Genomic DNA, 23504 nt, shown 5'->3' with positions numbered 1-23504 from the left:
AATCATTCAAGCTTGCGGACCTCTAGGGGGGTTAGTCCAGTGCATGGTCTAGAATTGCTCAAATCAGCCTTTTGGAAAAATGAATCCTGTACAAGGATAAAGGTGTGGATGGGAGTACAAGTAAGGGTGTAACGATGAGCAGATTTAAGGAAAAGTCAGTCTAAAAGGAAAAGTGAGAAGCCAGTTGCAGAAGACAGCCATTTCAATTCTTCAACAAGGCTATACCCCCTCACGTGACGTCAGAGTAGACTTTAAGATATGAACTAACGCTTCTCGTGAGAGGAAAGACGGACCGCTCCCAAGCGTACGCCAGCTGGTGCCCCACCTTCCCTGGGCCCCACCCACTGCCTGTCCTCACTCCCACCTTGAACCAGCCTTTTGCGCGTGTGACGTCATGGCGCCGTGCGTGGCCGCGGCGGTGGCGCAGGGGGCGGGCCCGCGGCGCGGCGCCGGAGGAGGAAGTGGTGAGGTTGTTGCTCACTCAGCGCCTACCGCTGGCTCTTGGGGCGCAGAGAGGGGCCGCAGTCTCTGCGGCTGCGTTGCGCTCCCCAGCAGTCCCCTCCATGTTCCCCGGCGCCACTACTCCCCTTCCTAAGGCCGCCGCTTACCCCGGGGTCTATGGAAGTAATGGAAGGACCCCTCAACCTGGTGAGTGTCCCACAGAATATAGCGTCCGTCTTGGGTGCTTTTGCCTCAGGAGCCCGGTGCCGGCCCCGGCGAGTCGGCTAACCCTTGAGGCTGGGAGGTTGGTTTGGCAGGGGTGGTCGCAGAGGCTGTGAGGGGGTGCTAGGCAGGCCCTGGCCCAGCTGCGGCTCCAGGCCAGTCACTTCAGACTTAGCCCTCTTAGGGGATCCCCGGGAAGCTCCTGGCGCCCCCTGCCGCGGGGCCCCGGGCGAGGGGATGCCACCAGCTGGGGCTGCCACCTCCTCTCTGGCTGGGGGAAGTCCTCCTAGCGCCACGTAGCCACCTCCCTGCAGCCTGGAGAGGCACTGAAGCCGTCCAAGGCAGAAATGGTGTGTGATACTGGTTTTGAGTTCTAGCAGGAGGGTCTGAGTCTAAGTCGCCACGCTTTGGAGAGATGGAGGAATGAATAGCCTCCTCACCCCCCACTTCCCCCTGATTTCTCACATACTTTCACATGCATAAACTGAGTCTACCTTCTTCCAAATATATTAGAGACAGCTGGGAAAAAGACAGCCGTTCCTGTTTTCAGCTCAGATTCATCAATTTAGGCATCATGAAAGTGTAATAGGTGTTTGCTGTTCTCAGGAAAATGGCTGATAGCCTGTTTACTTGTGTTTTAAGGCGTTTCAGGTGTTGCAATAAAACAACAACAACAACAACAAAACAGAATCCCACTAACGGGAAACATGAGTTCTTTTCAGACTGGCCATTGCATCTTTTAGTTTTCCAGAGAGGTTACCCATTTTGGATGCAAAGGTCAGATTACTTAAGGATGCACGCAGGAAGAACTTCTGAGTCAAAGGTTTGCAATTCTTTGCGATGGTAGGATTGAGGAAAAGCACTATAGAGGATTCGTTTCTCGCATTAGAACTCTGAGCCCTAGTAGAGCAGTAGAGTCTGGTGGTTTAAGACTATAGGTTCTGAAGCTTTGCTGCTTGGATTTGAATTCTAACCTCGTCACTTGATAGCTGTGTTATCTTGGGCAAACTACTTGACTTCACTCTGCTTCAGGTTCGTTGGGAGGATTAAAGGAGTAAATAGGTGTAAAGCACTTATAACTGTACTAAGTACATAGTACAGTGCAAGAATTAGCGATTGTAACCAGACGATAAGCCCTTACTTTAAAATCTATTTGTAGAATAAAGGTTTGGACTTGAGCTTTAAAAGCCTAAGATTCTCAGACGAAATCACTGGTACGAGGTTAACTGTTGAGAGGCGCCCCTCCCAGTTTTAAGTTGGGTCTTGCCCCACGTGGTAGGTAAGAGTTATTTACGCTTAAGACTAATTGGACTACATTTGTGAGTTTTTTTAAACCAGGGAACTGGCCATGTGCCGTGGCTCATGCCTGTAATCCTAGCACTTTGAGAGGCAGAGGCCGGTGAATGACTTGAGCTCAGGAGTTCGAGACCAGCCTGGGCAACATAGCGAAACCCGGTGTCTACAAAAAAAAAAAAACAAAAATAGCCGGGCGTGGTGGCGCCAGCCTGTGGTCTCAGCTACTGGGGAGGCTGAGGTGGCAGGATCGCTTGAGTCCGGGAGGTGGAGGTTGCAGTGAGCCGAGATTGTGCACTGCGACCTGGGCGACTGATCGAGACTCTGACTCAGCCAGGGAACTGTCTTGCCGTTTTCTTGTTTTTAAGGCGACAAATAGTTTGCAATGAAATATAATGGATGGCTCAGTACTGAAACTTCATAGGAGTATTACTAGAAATATTCAGCTGTTTACAAAGTGCTTCAGAGTTCAGGTGTCCTTGCCAAATGACCATTGGTTCAGTTCTAGGTAGCTTCACTTTGTTTGGCAGCAGCATAACCCCTGCCAACTGCCCCACAAATATGTGGTGTTTTATGAGGAGACTGAAACTGGGTGACAATTGCAGAGGGAACTGCAGAATCACTACCAGTTTAGGAAAACTTAGTTAAATGGTGGCAATACTATTTAAATTCTCCTCTTTATAAAACGGACTGAATGTCGACACACAGTCATTTTAAGCAGGCTAGTGTAACTTCATATTCCAGCCATAAAATTTATGTGGGCAAGTGTCAGAAATTTGGCATCTTGAATTCTTTTTTTTTTTTTTTTTTTTTGAGACGGAGTCTCTCTCTGTCACCAGACTAGAGTGCAGTGGAGCGATCTCAGGTCACTGCAACCTCCTACTCCCTGGTTTAAGCGATTCTTCTGCCTCAGCCTCCCGAGTAACTGGTATTTCAGGCACGCACCACCACACCCAGCTACTTTTTGTATTTTAAAAGTAGATACAGGGTTTCACCATGTTGGCCAGATGGTCTCAATCTCCTGACCTCGTGATCTGCCCGCCTTGGCCTCCCAAAGTGCTGGGATTACCGGTGTGAGCCACCATGCCCGGCCGACACCTTGAATTCTTAAACCATTTGAGTCTTGAAAGATTTGATTTCCAGCATAGTTGTTTATTGGAAGGTAACAGTAGGACAGACATTGACAGTTACTTGAATCAGTACCAATTACAGGCCTCTGGCACTCAGAATTGTCACTCACAGTTTTATAAGATGGGGTTTTTGAAAATTCTGACATTCTTTTTTTTTTTTTTTTGAGACAGAGTCTCATTCTTTCGCCCAGGCTAGAGTGCAGTGATGCGATCTGGGTTCACTGCGACCTCCGCCTCCTGGGTTCAAGCAGTTCCCTGCCTCAGCCTCCTGAGTAGCTGGGATTACAGGCATGTGCCACCACGCCTGGCTATGAAAATTCTGACATTCTTTTGTGTGAGAACACCTAACTTAGTATCTAGTTGACTCAAGATGAGAGATAGTTCTCAATGCTATAATTTGAATGTCTTTGAAAATTTCGCTAGTATTATACAAGCTTTTTCTTTTTCTATACTCAGAATTAGTAATGCAGTAAGCTGTGTCTAATGACATCGTAGTGTCATCCAAATTCATTGTATAAGGACTCATCACAGTACATGGATTTGTAATCATGTGTCCTCAGAACATCCTCGGAACTTAGTAAGATGGGTTTTCCAATTTTACAGATAAATAAGCCTAAGCTGAGATAATTAGGTAATTACTTAGGTCAGTGACTTAAATACCTTATGAATCACTAGTTATTTTGATATCAAGACCTGTTTCTACCAATGCTGTCATATTGTACTCATCATGTTCATTTCAATGTGGTTCTCATCTATATTGAACTGTAGATTCTGTGTTAGCATTTATTACCTCTGCTCCAGTATTGATTCTTTTATGTTAGGTTTGGCAGTAAGGGCCTTAGAAATTCCTCACAGTGAATTTTTAAGATCTGGAAGAGACTAGTTTGAAATATTCATTTTAATATGTATCACAGAGGTAATGGATTCTAATTGGTTATTGAAGTTTGTCAAAAGAAAAATTGTACTTCCACTAAAAGAAAATAGCTAGTCTTTGAACTCTGAGTAAGTTTGTTTCATCAGGGTTTTTTGGTCAATTTTTCTTTAAGAGACAGGGTCGTACTCTGTTGCTCACACTCAAGGGATCCTCCTGCCTGAGCCCTCCACAGTAGCTGGGACTACAGGTTTGCACTACCATGCCCAGCTAATTTTTTCAAAAACTTTTTGTAGAGTTGGGGTCTTGCTGTGTTGCCCAAGCTGGTCTTGAACTCCTGGCCTCAAGCAATCTTCCTGTCTCGGCCTCCCAAAATGTTGGGATTGCAGGCGTGTGCCACTGTGCCCAGCCTGTCAATTTTAAATATGGAAAAATTATAACTTAATAAAATTAGTGTATATTTAGATATTTCTTTCCATACACTTAATTTTGTCAATGTAACTACTGGTAACAAATGTCAAAACTTATGTGAGATAATTTCTAGTTCTTTGGTTTGTTTGCTGCTGATTCGGAAAGTGATATCAGATCTTAATTTATACATGACTATTGCTCATGTTTTGCTTACCTCCGCTGCAAAGGACAGGGTCCATGTGACTGCCTGGCCACAATCGTTTTCTATGTGTTTAGCCCTTAAGAGTGCTGAGAATGTTTGTTGAGTAACAGCTTCCCTCCAGAGTGGTCAGTTCTCACATCACATGAGGTAGTTAGTTAATGAAGCCTCTTACTTTCTAGCTTCTGTAAGAAAAGTAATCAGATATCATGGTCCAAGGAATGGCCTTGTGCATACCTGGAGTCCTTATAACTATCCCATTTTAATTATATTGTCCTTAAAATCTTCAAGGTAAAAAGATTTGAACCTCTTCTTTGTGCCCTGAAAAATTCCAAGGAAAATTTATTTCTTTGTTACAAGCTGAGCTAGGCATAATGAAAGCACTCTGGAAAAAGGAGGTAGAGAATACTAAGAGATATCCAGCAGTTATTGCTAAGTGGTGGGATTGGCTTCGGACACGTTATGTATATTTTTATCTTCCTCTTAATAGCTAAATATGAGATATTCCCCCCCATTTTAAAGATGAAGACTTTGAAATACAGGGTAAGTGGTCATGGTAGGATATGAAAGCAAGATTGGGCTGGGCACAGTGGCTCACGCCTGTAATCCCAGCACTTTGGGAGGCTGAGGTGGGTGGATCACCTAAGGTCAGGAGTTCAAGACCAGCCTGGCCAAAAGGTGAAACCAGATCTCTACAGAAAATAAAAATTAGCTAGGTGTGGTGGTGGGTGCCTGTAATCCCAGCTACTTGGGAGGCTGAGGCAGGAGAATTGCTTGAACCCAGGAGGCAGAGGTTGCAGTGAGCCAAGATCGTGCCCTTGCACTCCAGCCTGGGTGACAGAGTGAAACTCCATATCAAAAAACAAAACAAAACAAAAATTAGCCAGGTGTAGTGGCGCATGCCTGTAATCCCAGCTACTTAGGAAGCTGAAACAGGAGAATCGCTTGAACCCAGGAGGTGAAGATTGTGGTGAGCTGAGCTCACACCACTGCACTGCACTGCACTGCAGCCTGAGCAACTGAGTGAGACCTTGTCTCGGGGGGGAAAAAAAGTCTTTCCTGGAATTCTCCAACACTTGAGTTCTTATCTTAAGTATAATTGCATTATATTAGACAGTCAATTCAGTGCTTATTGATTTGAGATAATTGTTTGCTACTTGTTTGTAGGAGACACACATTGATTGGGAAAGGGCAAGTGAGTGAGATTTCTCTTTCAACTGAAGACCCTACCATAAGGTCAGGTGAATATTAGATTTTCCTCTGCTGTCTTTTCAGTACAGTGTTCATATGGTGTTCTTTTTCTTTTTCTTTTTCTTTTTTTTTTTTGGAGACAGAGTCTCGCTCTGTTGCCCAGGCTGGAGTGCAGTGGCGCAATCTCAGCTCACCACAACCTCTGCCTCCCGGGTTCAAGCGATTCTCCTGCCTCAGCCTTCTGCGTAGCTGGGACCACCGGCGCGTGCCATCATGCCTGGCTAATTTTTGTATTTTTAGTATAGACAGGGTTTCTCCATGTTGGCCAGGCTGGTCTTGAACTCTTGGCCTTGTGATCTGCCCACCTTGGCCTCCGAAACCAAAGGAGGATTACAGGCGTGAGCCATCATGCCTGGCCTGGTGTTCCTTTTCTTTTCATCTGTACTTAACAGCTTTCCCCAAGGACACAGAAGAAAACAAATAGAAAGTTATAGAAAGGAATACTGTTTTCTTTTGGGAAAGAAGGTAGTATTGAACATGTATTTTTGGGGCAGTTAGCATGTGGAAGTAAAAGGTACTTGTCAGTGATGGCAGTCACTTAGTAACCTAGTTGTTGTAGCTAGGATTTTTGTTGGTTATAGTTGATGAAAACCCGCTTAAAATTAGCTTAAGCCAAAAGAGATAATTTATTGGACTCCAAAGAAGGGTGCAGGAAGGGCAGGGGTAAAATGTAGCTTGGTTTATGAATGTATGGAGCCTGTCAGACTTAATCAGACTCTCCCTCTCTCTTTTGCCTTTTCAGGCTTGTCTGCTTCACTCCTGCTTTCTGCAGACCTATATTTCTACCTGGCTAGCCTCTGAATGTCACATTAATTAGACTTTCTTGATATTCGCTGCTCCTAAGTTTGAAAATCGGGAGAAGGGATACTTTAGGTATCCAGACGACAAGGTAATACAAGAATGTGGGCCCAGTATGGTAGCTCACACCTGTAATCCTAGCACTTTGAGAGGCCAAGGCAGGTGGATCGCTTGAGCCCAGGAGTTCAAGACCAGCCTGGGCAACATAGTGAAACCTGGTCTCTACCAAAAGAAAAAAAAAATAGCTGAGCATGGTGGCACATGCCTGTGGTTCCAGCTACTTGAGATACTGAGATAGGAGGATCACTTGAGCCCAGGAGGTTGAGGCTGCAGTGAATCGTTATCATACCACTACATTCCAGCCTCTGGGTGACAGAATGAGACCCCATCTCAAAAAAAAAGGGAATCATAAGAGAAAATATATTTACAGTTCTATCTATAGTTATCAATACCATAAGTTTATGTCAGCTGTTTACAAAATGAATCATCTGTCAGAAATAATGGGCAACCACAGCTGTAGACCTCAATCTAACGTAACCCATCAAGCAATTAAAAAAAAAAGAATGCGGGAAGTCCCACAGAATCATATGGATTGCCTAGGAAGTACAGAGAGGTGGGACTGTTTTATTGTGAATGTCATAACTTATTTTGAATTACCAGAGAAACATATTTATGGACTTATTACCCTTTTCTTTTTGAGATAGTATCTTCCTCTGTCCCACAGACTAGAGTGCAGTGGCGTAATCACGGCTCACTGTAGCTTCAACCTCCTGAGCTCCTGATCCTCCTACCAGTCCCTCCTGTAGCTGGGACTACAGGTGCTCAGCACCACACCCAGCTAATTTTTCTGTTTTTTGTAGAGATGGGGTCTCACTGTGTTGCCTATGGTGGTCTCAAGCAATCCTCCCACCTCGGCCTCCCAGAGTGCTGGGATTATAGGCGTGAGCCACCGTGCCCAGCCTTTTTTTTTTCTTTCTTTCTTTATGAGGTGGAGCCTCACTCTGTTGCCCAGGCTGGAGTGCAGTGGCGCAATCTCGGCTCACCACAGCCTCTGCCTCCCAGGTTCAAGCGATTCTCCTGCCTCAGCCTCCCGAGTAGCTGAGACTACAGGTGGGCGCCACCATGTCTGGCTAATTTTTGTATTTTTTGTTGAGACGGGGTTTCACTGTGTTGGCCAGGCTGGTCTCAAACTCCTGACATCGTTATCTGCCTGCCTTGGCCTCCCAAAGTGCTGGAATTACAAATGTGAGCCACCGCTCCCGGCCTCAGCCTATTACTTTTAATGGCTGTGATTCTACCAAGAACAGTATTTAAAGAGAGACCAGTTTTAATATGTGTAAACTGTAAAAGTTGTTTTAAAAATAACCACCACCAAGATAGGTTTTCTGTAAAATCTTCAGTTTATAAAAAATGCAATTTAGCTGGGCATAGTGGCTTATGCCTATAATTCCAGCACTTTGGGTGAGGGAGGGAGGAAGATTGCTTGAGCCCAGGAGTTTGAAACCAGCCTGGGCAAGATATCAAGACCCCACCTCTACAAAAAATAAAACTTAGCTGGGTGTGGTGCCATGTGACTGTATTCCTAGCTACTCAGGAGGCTGAGGTGGCAGGCTTGCTGGAGCCCAGGATATTGAGGCTTCAGTGAGCTATGATTGCACCATTCCGCTCTAGCTTGGGCAACAGAGCAAGACCCTGTCTCAAAAATAATTAAGATGAAAATTTTTCAAAAAATGCAATTTAGTCCAGACCCAACAATATTGTCAACTTCTTGATGGCAGGTACTTCCGTCACTTCTATCGTCTTGTAGTACTTAACGAGGGATATATCGAGTATGTACCAGTACCAGGCACCATTCTAAGCACTGTGATGTTTAATCTAGTTTAATTTTCACAAACTCTTTTGTTTTTGGTGCCATCAAATTTACATAAGCAGACAATAACTCTCATTTTAGAGATGAGAAAACTGAGGCAGATAATTGGGAAAGCCGGGCTCATGTGTCTCATATGTGGTCAAATTGAGATTTGAACGTTGGCAGTTGAGCTCTATTGAGTCTGTGTTTGCTGTGTGTCTAATAAGAACATAGTAGGAACTCTACTTAAAATATGAAATTTGATTGCTCTGGTGCTAAATAACCCAGAGGAGACGGTGTGTTTTTGTTGAGCTCAGCAATAATCTGAAACTATAATGAGATTTAACTCCTAAATTGGCAGACTCATTAGAGATTGGACCCTACGTGGGGATGTTTTAAGGGAGTTGGGAGAGCCATGAGGACCTGCTCTGACTGTTTGAGAACTTTTTATTTTTTTGGTGTTCAATTAACAGTTTATTCTGTCGTCACAGAGTTTGAAGTTTAATTATGGAGCTACATAAATATCCATAGTATAAGATAGAAAGTGATTGAAGTCATTAGTGACACACAGATAGAAAAAAGGTGTTAGAATGAAGTAACCTTAAATAGCATCTCATCCCTGCTTCTTAGAGTGTATCCGTAAGCCAGAAACTTTGACTTTTCCTGGGTGGAGTCTCAAGCCGTGCTCCAAACCTCCTGAATCAGAATCTTTTTTTTTTTTTTTTTTTTTTTTGAAATAGAGCTTCACTCTTGTTGCCCAGGCTGGAGTGCAGTGGCATGATCTCGGCTCACTGCAACCTCTGCCTCTCTGGTTCAAGCGATTCTCCCTCCTCGTCCTCTCAAAGTGCTGGGATTATAGGTGTGAGCCACTGCGCCTGGCCTTTTAGAATCTGTATTTTAACCAGGTGATTTGTATTTTTATTAAAACCTAGAGCCTTTTGATTTAATAACACTTGCTTTAATAGTATCAAAACATGTTCATTAGAGAAATTAGGTTAATCATAACTGCTTGTACATACTAGCTTTCTTCATCATGTACATTCTGTTCCCAAAAGATCTGTGTAATTTGTGGGTACTAGAAAATGCTCATGTGTTCAGAATGTGTTTTTTGTTCAGTCCAAGTCTCCAGGTTAAAATTCATCCATTTTAATCCCCAAGTCTTTTTTTTTTTTTTGAGGCTGTCTTGCTCTGTTGCCCAGGCTGGAGTGCAGTGGCATGATCTTAGCTCACTGCAACCTCCGCCTCCCAAGTTGTTCAAGCAATTCTTGTGCCTCAGCCACCTGAGTAGCTGGGATTACAGGCATGTGCCACCATGCCAGGCTAATTTTTGTACTTTTAGTTGAGATGGCGTTTCGCCATATTGGCCAGGCTGGTCTTGAACTCCTGGCCTTGAGTGATCTGCCTGCCTCAGCCTCCCAAAGTGCTGGCGTTACAGGCGTGAGCCACTGCGCCCACCCTACCCAGTCATTTCTTGTGACCTATTGTTCCCAGGCATATGTTAAGACTTAGAGGAAAGTTTGATTACTACTTAAAGAATAAAAAGTATCTGAAATCCTCTAATTGAAAGGCACCAATCTTGTCTTTAAGATTGTTGCTCGTTTGTTTCTTACAAAAATAGAAGCGGGGGGTGGGGGCGGCGGGGGGAAGGCAAACAGCAACGCATTGCTGAAAGTGCTGTTTTCTACTTTTGTCTTCACCTGTATTTTATACTGAGTATGATTTGTAAACATGCCCAGAATATTTATAATCTCAATTGCAAACGTGATTCTGTGAAGTATTTTATGCAGCATCAAAGGGACATGTCTTTAAAAAGCATCCAAGACAAATCATTTTTCAACTGACAGAACAGATTTGTTTTTTTTTTTGTTTTTGTTTTTTTGGGTTTTTTTTTGAGACCAAGTCTCACTGTTGCCCAGGCTGAAGTGTAATGGTGCGATTTCAGCTCACTGCAACCACTGTCTCCCGGGTTGAAGTGATTCTCCTGCCTCAGCCTCCGGAGTAGCTGGGATTACGGGCACCCACCACCATGCCCGACTAATTTTTGTAGAGACAGAGTTTCACCACGTTAGCCAGGCTGGTCTCAAACTCCTGACCTCAGGTGATCCACCCGCCTTGGCCTCCGCAAGTGCTGGGATTACGGACATGAGCCACTGTGCCCAACTTTTTTTTTTTTTTGAGACAGGATCTCACTCTGTTGCCTGGGCTGGAGTGCAGTGGTGTGATCACAGGTCACTGCAGCCTCCATTTCCCAGGCTCAAAGTGATGATCCTACCTCAGCCTCCTGAGTAGCTGGGACGCGAGTGCCACATCCGGCTAATTTTTGTATTTTTTGTAGAGTTGGGTTTTCACCATATTGCCCAGGCTGGTCTCAAACTCTTGAGCTCAAGTGATCTGCCTGCCTTGGCCTCCTAAAGTGCTGGGATTATAGGCAGGAGCCACAAAACCCGGCCACTTTTCACCTTTTTTAAGTGATGTAAAAAACACGTAAAGTTTACCCTCTTAATTATTTTTCAGTGTACAGTTTAGTAGTGTTAAGTATATTTGCATGGTTGTGCAACAAATCTCCAGAACTTTTTCATCTTGCAAAACTGAAACTATGCCATTTGAATACCTACTCCCCGTTTACCCCTCCCCCATTCAATGATTTGTTCCACCATTCAACTTTCCTGTTTTTATGAGTTTGACTACTTTAGATACCCAATAAGTTGGTTTGTATAGTATTTGTCCTTTTATGACTGGCTTATTTTATTCAGTCTAATGTCTTCACAGTTCATCCATGTTGTGGTATGTGTCAGAAGTACCTTCCTTTTAAAGACAGTACCTTTCCTTTGTGTGTATGTACTGCATTTATCCATCTCCATCTATTGATGGACATCTGGATTGCTTTCACCTTCTGGCTGTTGTGAATAATGCTGTTATAAACATGGGTGTACGATGCTTTTCGCTTTTTTGTGAAGCTGTGAAGCTTTGCTAAATCATGTGTGAGTTTGTAACTGAGGAAAACCGTTACATGAGGTAGGAAACTTTAGCTGATGATCTCTGCCTTTCTCCTTGCTAGTTAAATGTATAATCTTATGTAAGTTACACGACCCCCACCAGTCTTTTGGGCCTCATTATGTAAGAGAGGAAAATGCATTCACAAAGTCGTAATTAAAGCAGCTGAAATAATGTATATTAAAGCTTTTTTTTTTTTTTGAGATGGAGTTTCATTCTCTTCACCCAGGTTGGAGAGCAGTGGCATTATGTCGCCTCATTGAAGCCTCTGCCTCAGCCTCCTAAGTAGCTGGGATTATAGGCGCCCGCCATCACGCATGTCTAATTTTTGTTTTTGTTTTTGGTTTTGTTTTTTTGAGACAGAGTCTTACTCTGTCGCCCAGGCTGGAGTGCAGTGGCACGAACTCGGCTCAATGCAAGCTCCACCTCCGGGGTTCACGCCATTCTCCTGCCTCAGCCTCAGCGCCTGTAGCCTGGGACTACAGGCGCTCACCACCATGCCCGGCTAATTTTTAATTTTTGTATTTTTAGTAGAGACCGGGTTTCACCCTGTTAGCCAGGATGGTCTTGATCTCCTGACCTCGTGATCTGCCCGCCTCAGCCTCCCAAAGTGCTGGGATTACAGGCATGAGCCACCGCACCCAGCTAATTTTTGTATTTTTAGTAGAGATGGGGTTTCACCATGTTGTCCAGGCTGGTCTTGAACTCCTGACCTCAGATGATCCGCCTGCCTCAGCCTCCAAAAGTGGTGGGATTACAGCCGTGAGCCACTGCGCCTGGCCTTAAAGCCCTTTTGAGATTCTTAAAGTGTAAGGAGGCCAGTGACTGCTTATTTATCAGTTTTCCTTTGCAATTCAAGAGCAATTACATTATTTGCTGTTAGAACTTCTGATTTTTTTGACTTTGTTCTTTTGATGAGATATCTTTAGAACAATCTTTGTAATATTAGATGTTGGTATCATGAATTCATCAACTCTGCAATGTCCAAATTTTTTATTTTAAAAACATAGTAACTTTAATGTTGAAAGAATGACATGATAGAAGAGAAGCTTGGATTTTACTACGTGATGAGTGATTTCCTGATTATAGTTTTTAGACTATACAGATTAGTGAAAGTATCTACAAAATAGCTCTTGTTTTGAAAGGAGCTTGTTAAAAATCAAGAAACTAGACATTTTGAATAACAATCTATGATTGTAACTCTTGGTTAATCTCCAAAGAGTGGAAGAATGTGAGTCAATGAAGGAGTTAAGTGCCTGGTGTTAACCTTGAGAGGGTTTATGGTAGAAGTGAAAGAAGTTGCCAGTTCCTTTCAGATGCTGTAGTTCCAGGCTCTACCCATTACATTTCCCCAGCTACAGATAGAGCTGTAATAGTGATTTGATATGTGGCAACAAACAGTATTATTTATCTTCTTTAAAGGTAGTTGCTTTTTAAAAGAAATCGTGTTTTATTTTATGATCCAGAGCAACTTAGGGATGTTTGTCTTCTAGGCTCATCAACAGAGCAGACGAGCAGACCGTTTATTAGCTGCAGGCAAATACGAAGAGGCTATTTCTTGTCACAAAAAGGCTGCAGGTGAGTGTTATTAAGTACTCAGTGTAAAACTGAAGAGCAGAAAGTCACAATAGTAATAATGTGTGTTGCTTTTCATATACAAGACTGATACTGCTGACTCACCAGAATATCAGCTTTGATTATTTTTCAAGTAAGTGTGTTGGATTTCCCAGCTCCTGCTAGTCCAATCTTCTTTCTAAACCATGAAGATGGCATAAATGTGGCAAACAATTCCTGGACACAGCCTTCTGAGCCCAAAGATCCCTAAAAACAGGAGCTGATTGTAACAAGTCTGCCATTTTATCTTAGTTATTATAAAAAAGGAGTTTGGGTTTCAAATAATTTACCATTTCAGGTTCTCAAAATAGTAATTCAATTCAGTTCCAACCAATTCATTTTCACTGAGTTTCTGTTTTCTAACATGCTGATAATGCAAAACTTGCTAAAGACTTTTGTTACCTAAAATGTGGGAGATTTTTCCTGTGGTCTTTTTTTAGCTTCCCTTCTGAATATCTCATCTCTACATGCATGCCTATAGTAACATGCTGATGATAGCTTTCATTTCAGAATTGTTGGCTTCTTATCAAAGACCTAATTTTACCCTAGTCAGTCAAGCAACCTAGCATATGTTGAACTCAGAAATAGATCTTGGGGGCCTGTTTTTCTTAGACCAGTTTCTGTTGGCTGAGTAACAAACCGAAAAACTTTGGGTCCTCGTTAGTGTAGTGGTAAGTATAAAAATAGAAATAAAAAAAATTTAAAAATCTTTGGGGAAAGGATGTTTTACTCATGCCACATCCAAAGTGAGTGCAGGTCATCTTTCTTAGGGCAAACCCTGAAGTCTTCTGCTGGCAGGCACATTCCTTTCACTCTAGGCCAGTATGATGATCAGAGCCATATTCTTTCCTGACAGAGGCTGCCCCTCTCTTGATATTTTACTTGTGAAATACAGACTGCAAGGTGGGCAGTAGATTGGGTAAGTCTTCTCACTACAGTGTTTTTTGCCTGGAAGTTAGTAATACATTTTCAGAGAAAATTTTAAGTTTTGTTTGTCTGTTTGTTTGTTTTTCTTTTTGGAGACGGAGTCTTGCTGTGTCGCCCAGGCTGGAGTGCAGTGGTACGGCCTTGGCTCACTGCAACTTCCACCTCCTGGGTTCGAGTGGTTCTCCTGCCTCAGCCTCCTGAGTAGCTGGGAATACAGGTGTGCGCCACCACACCCAGCTTGTATTTTTAGTAGAGACGGGGTTTCTCCATGTTGTTCAGGCTGGTCTCAAACTTCTGACCTCATGATTGACCCACCTTGGCCTCCCAAAGTGCTGGGATTATGGGCATCAGCCACTGCGCCAAGCCCTTTTTTTTTTTTTTTTTTTTTTTAGTTCTGGGGTACATGTGCAGAACGTGCAGGTTTGTTACATAGGTATACACGTGCCATGGTGGCTTGCTGCACCCATCAACCCGTCGTCTACATTAGGTATTTCTCCTAATGCTATCCCTCCCCTAGCCTCCCACCCCCACTTTTTTTAAAAAAGAAATATTTTTGCCACTGAAGTGTACTGGAGGTATCTGCTGTAGGTCCGAGCATACAGTAGATATCCCATAAATCTTTGGGTGTTTTTATGGTGAGAGGGCTTTGTACAGTGTTAAACATGTCAACTAGTGCTCTTTAAATCTTTCCTAAACCATATTTTGTTATGAATCAGATTGTTAAATCTGTAGTCACTACAAAGACGATGTACTGTGTTTAACTATTTAAGAAAACCATGTTTTATGTGGATGCCCCAGTGAAACAATACCTTATGTAACCCAAAATGGTCATGGTTACATATATATAACATATGTTAAGTGGAGTGAATCAGCATATGTTATGCACTGAGCTATGGGATGTTATGAATATATAAAAAGAAGGAAGTTTTAGTCGTAACCTAATCCTTGTCTTTGAAGACTTAAAACTGATGTTGGGCTTCAATTAACCACTTCCCACCCCCAGTCTAAATTCTGTGACATTCTCAGGAGTAGAAAAATAAGACAATCTGTTAGATCACATTAGCTTAAATTATAGAGATAGAACTTAATGTGATTAGTAAATCCCACTGGGTTGATTGGGGGTTTCAACTTGTGTTTTAGAATGGAGTTGAAAATTGACGTGGTTGAAATGAGCTCGCTTTTTGAAATTGACTTGCATCTCTAGGGCTTATAACTGGTGTTGAAAGGTATGGATGTAGGTGTATTCTGTAAGGAAGCAACTTATTTGGAAATCATTTTAGAGATGAGGCAAGAAAAGATCAACATCTGAGAAAGACTAATAGGAAGGAAAGGCTGAAATGAGAGAATTTAAGGGCAAACAGAGGGGGCCTGGGTGTCCAGCTGTCAAAGATCAGAGGAGATTCTGAGACTAAAAACATACCCTGAGATTACCTAGCTAAGGACTTTATAGCCTCTTTGTGGTGGTTGTATTGTAAATGTGCTGAAATAAGAAGTTGCTTGATGTCTCTTTCCTTTTGAGGAAAGGTAGGATCTCTTGAGGTGGACAATGAATGGCCAAATTAAATGAAACTGAGCATGTGAGCATTCATTTGCCAGATAAGCACATCCCTAAGTGAATTTCTCTTCTTTCATACACAACAGAAGAACAAAACCTTAAATAAGTTAATAGCCATTAACAGTGCTTAGAACTCAAAATGAGCATGTCAGAAGATGAGCAGGCCCCAGAGTACACGGTATTTGTATGGATTTGATCAATATTTTGTTTGAAAACAAATCTTAACCTAAGCCTTTTGAAACTGTGGTAACATGAAAATGATTCTATCCTTATTCAGAGGCAGTATATTGCTGTACTTTCTATGCTTTGGGACCAGTTTAACAGATTCCTGATAGAAGAGTAATAGATGTTATTATTTTTTGGTTTTTGGTTTTTGTTTGAGACTGAGTCTTGCTCTGTCACCCAGGGTGAAGTGCCATGGCATGATCTGAGCTCATTGCAAGCTCCACCTCCCAGGCTCAAGTGATTCTTCTGCCTCAGCCTCCCGAGTAGCTGGAAATACAGGCGTGCGCCACCACACTCGGCAAATTTTTGTATTTTTTGGTAGAGACAGGGTTTCACCATGTTGGCCAGGCTGGTCTGAAACTAACTCCTAACACCAAGTGACCCGCCCACCTCGGCCTCCCAAAGTGTTGGGATTACAGGCGTGAGCCACTGCGCCTGGCCAGATGTTATTATTTTAAGACATTCTTCAGATTTCCTTAGTTCCTTTATTGTATCATTTACTTAATATCTACTTTACATTTTAGCCTCGTATCATAATTAAAGGAAGTAGTTTAACCAGAATTGTTAGCAGTTTTTGAGGTAGGTACTCTTTTTCTACATTTCTGTGTTGCTGTACTTTTGTATCTATTGTGAGTCTGTGGAAGAAATCCATAAACATGGAATCAGATTTAAAATAATTTTTCTTCTTTAAAAATAACTTTAAACTGCCCCATTTATAAGATTTAAATGTGGGGAATACTTTAAATGACAGTGTGATTCTTGTTGTATTCTTTGTGCTTTGGAATCTCCTTCGGTAGCCTCCTTTGTCATATGCAATTTCAAGGTTCTACAAAGTGGGGAGGCATTTCAGTTGGCTAAAGCTTGGTTTTGTGAAAACTATTCGTTTGTTAAGAAAAGTGGATTTAAAGCAAACTGTAGTTCAAACAGGGAGACAAATACACGCAGGCAAGATGGAAGGGATGTCTAAGAAAATTTGTCTACAGTGTATCAGAGCAATAGCAGAGCAGACAGAATGTCTCTGCAGATTTTTGGAGTCTCGCTCCATTACCCAGGCTGGAGTGCAATGGCATGATCTTGGCTCAGAGCAACCTCCACCTCCCGGGTTCAAGCGATTCTCCTGCCCCAGCTTCCCTAGTAGCTGGGATTACAGGCGCCTGCCACCACGCCCAGCTAATTTTTTTTTCTTTTTCTTTTTTTTTTTTTTTTTTAGTAGAGCTGGGGTTTCACCATGCTGGCCAGGCTGGTCTTAAACTCCCGACCTCAGGCGATCCACCAGCCTCGGCCTCCCTAAGTGCTGGGATTACAGGTGTGAACCACCGCACCCGTCCATCTCCACAGATTTAAACATGAACAAAAGGAAAAGAAACTAGTATGCAGCTGTACAGACTTACTACAGGAAAAAAAGACAAAGTGTTGTGGGAAGGATGTAATTATGGTAAGCATGGCTGGAGCAAAGACTATATAACCAACTCTGTTTTTTCTTTTAATTCTTTTCAAATTGATACAGGGTCTCGCTATGTTGCCCAGTGTAGTCTGGAACTCCTGGGCTCAGGCAATCCTCCTGTTTGGCCTCCCAAAGTGCTACACTGCACCTGGTCCCAGCTCTCCTTTTTCCTGGAGAGGGAGTATCTAATTCAGCAGTCCCAACCTTTTTGCTGCCAGGGACTGGTTTTGTGGAAGTCAGTTTTCCACAGACCTGAGGTGGGGAAAATGGTTTTAGGATGATTCAAGCACATTACATTTATTGTGCACTTTGTATTTTACAATGTAATAATAGAAATAATGAAATAATTATACAACTCAATGTAATGTAGAATCAGTGGGAACCCTGAGCTTGTTTTCCTGCAGCTAGACAGTCTCATTTAGGGGTGATGGGAGACAGTGACAGATCATTAGGCATTAGATTATCATAAGGAGAGTGCACCCTAGATCCCTTGCATGTGCAGTTCACAGTAGGGTTTGTGCTATGAGAAGCTAATGCCGCTGCTGATCTGGTGGGAGGCAGAACTCAGGTGGTAATGCAAGCAGTGGGGAGTGGCTGTAAATACAGATGAAGCTTCACTGGCTTGCCTGCTGCTCCCTTCCTGCTGTGTGTGTGGCCCAGTTCCTAACAAGACATAGACCAATACCAGCCTGGGGGTTTGGGACCCCTGATATAATTGTATCTTAAGGACTACGGTAGAACCTAGCAGGCAGGAACTCTTAAGGTATGACATCAAATCATTAAATTATTTGGATTAAGACTAGACAGAAAGCAATGCCTCATATCTGCAAAAAGGCAAAAGAGGGACTTAATATAGGTATGAGAGATGCCAAAAATGTTTACACAAGCAAGATAAAAATGGAGATTCATTATGGGCAATTCATTGATAATACAGAACTTGTTATTTATACCTAACCTTGTTCCCAAAAGGTTATAAAATGTCTTACCGATGAATGTATAATAAAATATCAAATGTAACTAAAGATGCATAGATAAGGACATCCATAGAGAGAGAAAGTGGGAAAGGACTAGTAGTATAGTTCACAAAATGTACCATTAGTTCTTGGATTTTTTTAAAGAACTTGCCTTAAGTTTTCTAGCAGTCATCCTAAAGAGGAAAGAATAATTTTTACATTGGCTATTAAAATTCAGACAAATAGTCACCGAGGATCTAAGATCAGAGAAGTTTTTTGAAGGTCTTCATAAATGACGTTATACTGTCCTCAGTAACTTCCTCACAGTAAGTATGTCAACAGGTTCTTAGGGCTTTTTTTTTTTTTTTTTTTTTTTTTTGAGACGGAGTCTCACTCTGTCGCCCGGGCTGGAGTACAGTGGCCGGATCTCAGCTCACTGCAAGCTCCGCCTCCCGGGTTTACGTCATTCTCCTGCCTCAGCCTCCCGAGTAGCTGGGACTATAGGCGCCCGCCACCTCGCCCGGCTAGTTTTTTGTATTTTTTTAGTAGAGACGGGGTTTCACTGTGTTAGCCAGGATGGTCTCAATCTCCTGGCCTCGTGATCCGCCCATCTCGGCCTCCCAAAGTGCTGGGATTACAGGCTTGAGCCACCGCGCCCGGCCGGGCTTTTTTTTTTTTTTTTTTTTTTTTTTTTTTGAGACGGAGTCTCGCTCTGTCACCCAGGCTGGAGTGCAGTGGCTGGATCTCAGCTCACTGCAAGCTCCGCCTCCCGGGTTCACGCCATTCTCCTGCCTCAGCCTCCCGAGTAGCTGGGACTACAGGCGCCTGCCACCTCGCCCGGCTAAGTTTTTGTATTTTTAGTAGAGACGGGGTTTCACTGTGTTAGCCAGGATGGTCTCGATCTCCTGACCTCGTGATCTGCTCTTAGGGCTTTTAACCGTAAGGCTGATGGCTTAACTCAGAGACAATTCATTAGAAGTGATTCTATAGGAGTCCAAAATGACTCCTGTAGATTCCAGGTATTCAGATGGATAAAAAGTCATTGATAATCTCATGATGTTTTTGTGCATATAATGAGTAATAGGGTTTGGATAGGTTCTTGTTTGATTTTAATCTTCCCTAAACCTATTTTTCCGATGAGGCTATCTTCAGTTTCTGAATTATAAAATCCATAGGAGTTTTAAATAACAAAACCTTCAAGATAGGGTAGGGAATATTTTCATTTTATTGCCACTGACATCCTTTTGGGGGAAGTTAAGAATTCTATTTAAAAAATCCCCAGTTGTATCAGAATTATTTATCAGAACAGTTCTCTTTGTCATATGAGGATTATTAAAACTCTTCCTTTTACCTGTTAATTACAGAACGGCGACACATATTAACATGCCTGTTTTTTCTTTTAACAGCATATCTTTCTGAAGCCATGAAGCTGACACAGTCTGAGCAGGTGAGACATGTTCCCAATATTTTCAACAAGGGTTAGAAAGGTTTTCTTGTAGAGGCTTGAATTGTGTGTATAGCAAAGCGTTGTGTCCCTCTCAAAATGCTATAGTCAAAAATATATAAAATGGGCAAGGGAAGAGCACTTCACAACGGAAATTAAAACTAAATGAACTACAGTCGATGCCCCAGACATGGAATGCAGAAACTTCTTTTTTTCTAGTGGTTACTCACAGATCTCAGATTGCCAGCCAGATGTACCTTTTAGAGAGCCCTCTTTGGACCATTCCTGATCGTTAGCTCTTATTTGATCATTAGCTCACAGTCAGTAAACAGGCCTGGCCAAGAGGAAACCAACAGACTACCCTTTGCTTGTCAAAGATAATTTAAATGTGACCCGTCTCCCACTTGTCTTTGCTTGAGTTCTTAAGCAGTTCAGGTACTTTCAAATTTGTTTCACCAATTGCTTTAAATTGTCTTCTGTGTTTGGGGAGGCCCTGCCAAGTGTTTCAAGATACATTTATTCATAAGACTGGGCCTGGTGGCCCGTGCCTATAATCCCAGCACTTTGGGAGGCCAAGGCAGGGGGATCATACTTGAGCCCAGGAGTTCGAGACCAGCCTGGGCAACATAGTGAGACCCCATCTCTACAAAAATTTTAAAAAATTAGCTGTGCATGGTGGCACATGCTTGTAGTTCTAGCTACTTGGGAGGCTGAGGTGGGAGGATCACTTGAACACCTGAGTTCAAGGCTGCAGTGAGCTATGACTGGACCATTGCACTTCAGCCTCGGCAACAGGGACCCTGTTTCTAAAATAAATACATATAAAATATCTTGTTTAAAACTTTTTATTGTAAAAGTATCAGTTAAGGAGATCATTTCTGTGAGGTATATCAGTGGCAGGGAGAGCCACTAGTTTCTCAAACTGAACCAAGGGAACTTTAAAGTTGTGTTCTGTCCCTTTCACTGCCTTTGAAAGTATGGAATCTGCTCATGATACAGGCATGCTTTGAACTATCCAAACACACTGTTGATAAAGCTGACTTTCTTTTTAGCTGTTGGTAGAATTAGTATGTCTGCAGAGGAAAGATTTCTAATTTTAAGTTGAGTACAAATGCCATTACACACGGGGTCAGGCACGTTGAGGAAAACATCTGATTTAGTGTATTGATTGGGAATAGGACTTCTAACTTTCTGAATGAATGGTGTTTTTGCAAACATAGTATGTAAATTGTAAGTGTTGTTGGGTTATTCAGAAAGGAGGATTTTGGAGTAGTGTATGGTGGACATTACTAAGACACTTAAAATGTTAAAATTCTTCAAATTTTACCTTTCCTTCTATGTAATAGGCTCATCTTTCACTGGAATTGCAAAGGGATAGCCATATGAAACAGCTCCTCCTCATCCAAGAGAGATGGAAAAGGGCCCAACGTGAAGAAAGATTGAAAGCCCAGCAGAACACAGACAAGGATGTAGCTGCCCATCTTCAGGCATCTCACAAACCCTCTGCAGAGGATGCAGAGGGCCAGAGCCCCCTTTCTCAGAAGTACAGCCCTTCTACAGAGAAATGCCTGCCTGAGATTCAGGGGATCTTTGACAGGGATCCAGACACACTACTATATTTACTTCAGCAAAAGAGTGAGCCAGCAGAGCCATGTATTGGAAGCAAAGCCCCAAAAGATGATAAAACAATTATAGAGGAGCAGGCAACCAAAATTGCAGATTTGAAGAGGCACGTGGAGTTCCTTGTGGCTGAGAATGAAAGATTAAGGAAAGAAAATAAACAACTAAAGGCTGAAAAGGCCAGACTTCTAAAAGGTCCAATAGAAAAGGAGCTGGATGTAGATGCTGATTTTGTAGAAACATCAGAGTTATGGAGCTTGCCACCACATTCAGAAACTGCTACAGCCTCCTCGACCTGGCAGAAGTTCGCAGCAAATACCGGGAAAGCCAAGGACATTCCAATCCCCAATCTTCCTCCCTTGGATTTTCCATCTCCAGAACTTCCCCTTATGGAGCTCTCTGAGGATATTCTGAAAGGATTTATGAGTAATTAAAATGGAAGGCCACAGAAAAGGGGAAAAGAGGAAATAATACAGTAATCATTAATCCAGCAAAAAAAAAAATGAAAAGGGAAAACCACATAGAAGGGTCATCCCGGAAATGCTTCATCTGGTGGACTGTGGGAGCAGAGGCATTGCCAGGACTTGGGAAACAGTCACTGTGAAATGCGCCGCATATCTCATTCACTCACTTGAGCTAATGATTCCGACTTGGCAGACACTAAACTCATGGAGGTTCGGTTTCTCCTGATACAAACCAAATGGCTACCTGGAATAATTTCTTTCAAGCAACAGTTATTTTTCTTATCTTCAGGGTTAAAATGTATAAAAGTTATGTGTAATTAATCTATAATGCCATAAATGATAATGCAAAACCTAAATAATATGGTGGCCGGAGGGGCTGCCTTATATTTGAAACATGCTTTCTATCATGCATTGACTGTATGCATTTTGTTAATGCACATTTTGTTTGTTTAAATAAGGTGTGTAAGATACACACCCTTCTAGATGAAACTATATGTGCCACACTTTGCACTACTCATAATAACCTCAAGACTATCAGAAGAAATATTTAAATTTCCATTTTATGAAGAAAGGAACCAAATTATTATGCTTTTTTAAAACAAATTACCAGTTTACATAATTAATCAGGGTGCATTTTAAGTTCTAACTTTGTTTATTGTATAGTGCATCATTTGAAAATACCAAGGAGGAAATACCCTTTGTTTTTAATGATGCAAGAGTGGAAGTAATGCTAGTTGGCAGTATTTGATTGTAAGAAATCAATAAAGTAATTGTGTTTTATACCTTTGTTGAATGTGGTTGATAGTTAAAAAGCAAGGCACTGAGAGGCTTCTCTCTGCGTTGTAAACTTTGAACAGTTGCGGTTAGATGATTACTTTTGTGTGTCAAGGATGTTTTTTTTTTTTTCTTCAGTGTTTTGTAGTCCATTTCCCTTACGACTAGGGTGACAGAGAGTACAGAAGTTCCTGAGGTTTAAATGTGTTATTTCCAACCTTTTTCCTGACCACCACGTGGAAAATGCTCAGGGCTGCTCTAGGCTGGAGGGAGCTGTCCCTTGGGCACCTGCCACCCTGTCAGAGCATAGTGTGGGGAAGTGCTGCTTTGGATTCTCTCTGCCAAGCTGGATGATGTTCCATGAGAAAGAAGGGGAAGAGGAGAATATAAGCAAAACATTTGGGTACAAGCTACTGGGCATGTTGAAATCTTGGGTTTGCTGTGTGGAATTACAGAAGTGAGAAATACATTGCCTCCTCTGAGGACAATTGGGTTGAGGAAGTTGGGCTAGGCTCACAAATCCAGTGATGAAACTAGTAGAAATAGGGCCAGGCGTGGTAGCTTATACCTGTAATCCCAACACTTTGGGAGGCTGAGATGGGAGGGTCGCTTGAACCCAAGAGTTTGCGACCAGCCTGGGCAACATAGTGAGACCCTGTCTGTACCCAAAAAAAACTTTAGCTGGGTGCAGTGATGGTGCGCCTGTAGTTGCGGTTACTCCAGAGGCAGAAGTGGGAAGATGACTTGAGCCTGGGAGGTTGAGGCTGCAGTGAGCTGTCATCACACCACTGCATTCCAACCTGGACACTACAGTGAGATTCTGTCTCAAAAAAAAACCAGTAGAAGTGACCATGAAGAAATCGTATTTTTTCCTGTCTCATCTTGCAGATGAAACAAAAAATAAACTAGCTTGTTAAATTATTTTGAGCTCTATACTCTCTTAAAAGTTACGTTAATTTCCTGGGCACAGTGGCTCGTGCTTGTAATCCCAGCACTTTGGGACACCGAGGCAGGTGGATCACCTG

General features: G+C 42.5%; 1 protein-coding gene across 8 annotated transcripts; it reads left to right on the top strand.

Annotated features, from left to right (window-relative positions):
• Positions 1–432: 432 nt before the first annotated feature.
• NRBF2 (nuclear receptor binding factor 2) lies at positions 433–22485 on the top strand. 8 transcript variants are annotated; one of them, XM_074002047.1, is made up of 6 exons: positions 433–648; positions 12953–13037; positions 13930–13992; positions 16305–16359; positions 19584–19624; positions 20968–22485. In XM_074002047.1, exons 5-6 carry the CDS (start codon positions 19601–19603, stop codon positions 21673–21675), a joined length of 732 nt encoding a protein of 243 aa, XP_073858148.1. In that variant the 5' UTR covers positions 433–648; positions 12953–13037; positions 13930–13992; positions 16305–16359; positions 19584–19600; the 3' UTR covers positions 21676–22485. The 8 variants fall into 8 exon arrangements, with proteins under 8 accessions (XP_073858148.1, XP_045217065.1, XP_073858147.1 ...); XM_045361130.2 differs by lacking the exon at positions 16305–16359 and adding an exon at positions 6561–6707; XM_074002046.1 differs by lacking the exons at positions 13930–13992; positions 16305–16359 and adding an exon at positions 16991–17215.
• The last annotated feature ends 1019 nt before the right edge of the window (positions 22486–23504 follow it).

This window comes from Macaca fascicularis, chromosome 9 (assembly GCF_037993035.2).
Source record: "Macaca fascicularis isolate 582-1 chromosome 9, T2T-MFA8v1.1".
NCBI lineage: Eukaryota > Metazoa > Chordata > Mammalia > Primates > Cercopithecidae > Macaca > Macaca fascicularis.
Note: the sequence above shows the minus strand (reverse complement) of the source record. Positions and strands in the feature narration are given on the sequence as shown.

What these genes read in the sequence shown, in the direction of transcription:
- NRBF2 (XM_005565749.3), top strand. Translation starts at nt 619, where the DNA reads ATGGAAGTAATGGAAGGACCCCTCAACCTG. An exon ending in TTGTCACAAAAAGGCTGCAG is followed by an intron (nt 13,038 to 19,583) that starts GTGAGTGTTATT and finishes TTCTTTTAACAG; the next exon opens with CATATCTTTCTGAAGCCATG. An exon ending in AGCTGACACAGTCTGAGCAG is followed by an intron (nt 19,625 to 20,967) that starts GTGAGACATGTT and finishes TCTATGTAATAG; the next exon opens with GCTCATCTTTCACTGGAATT.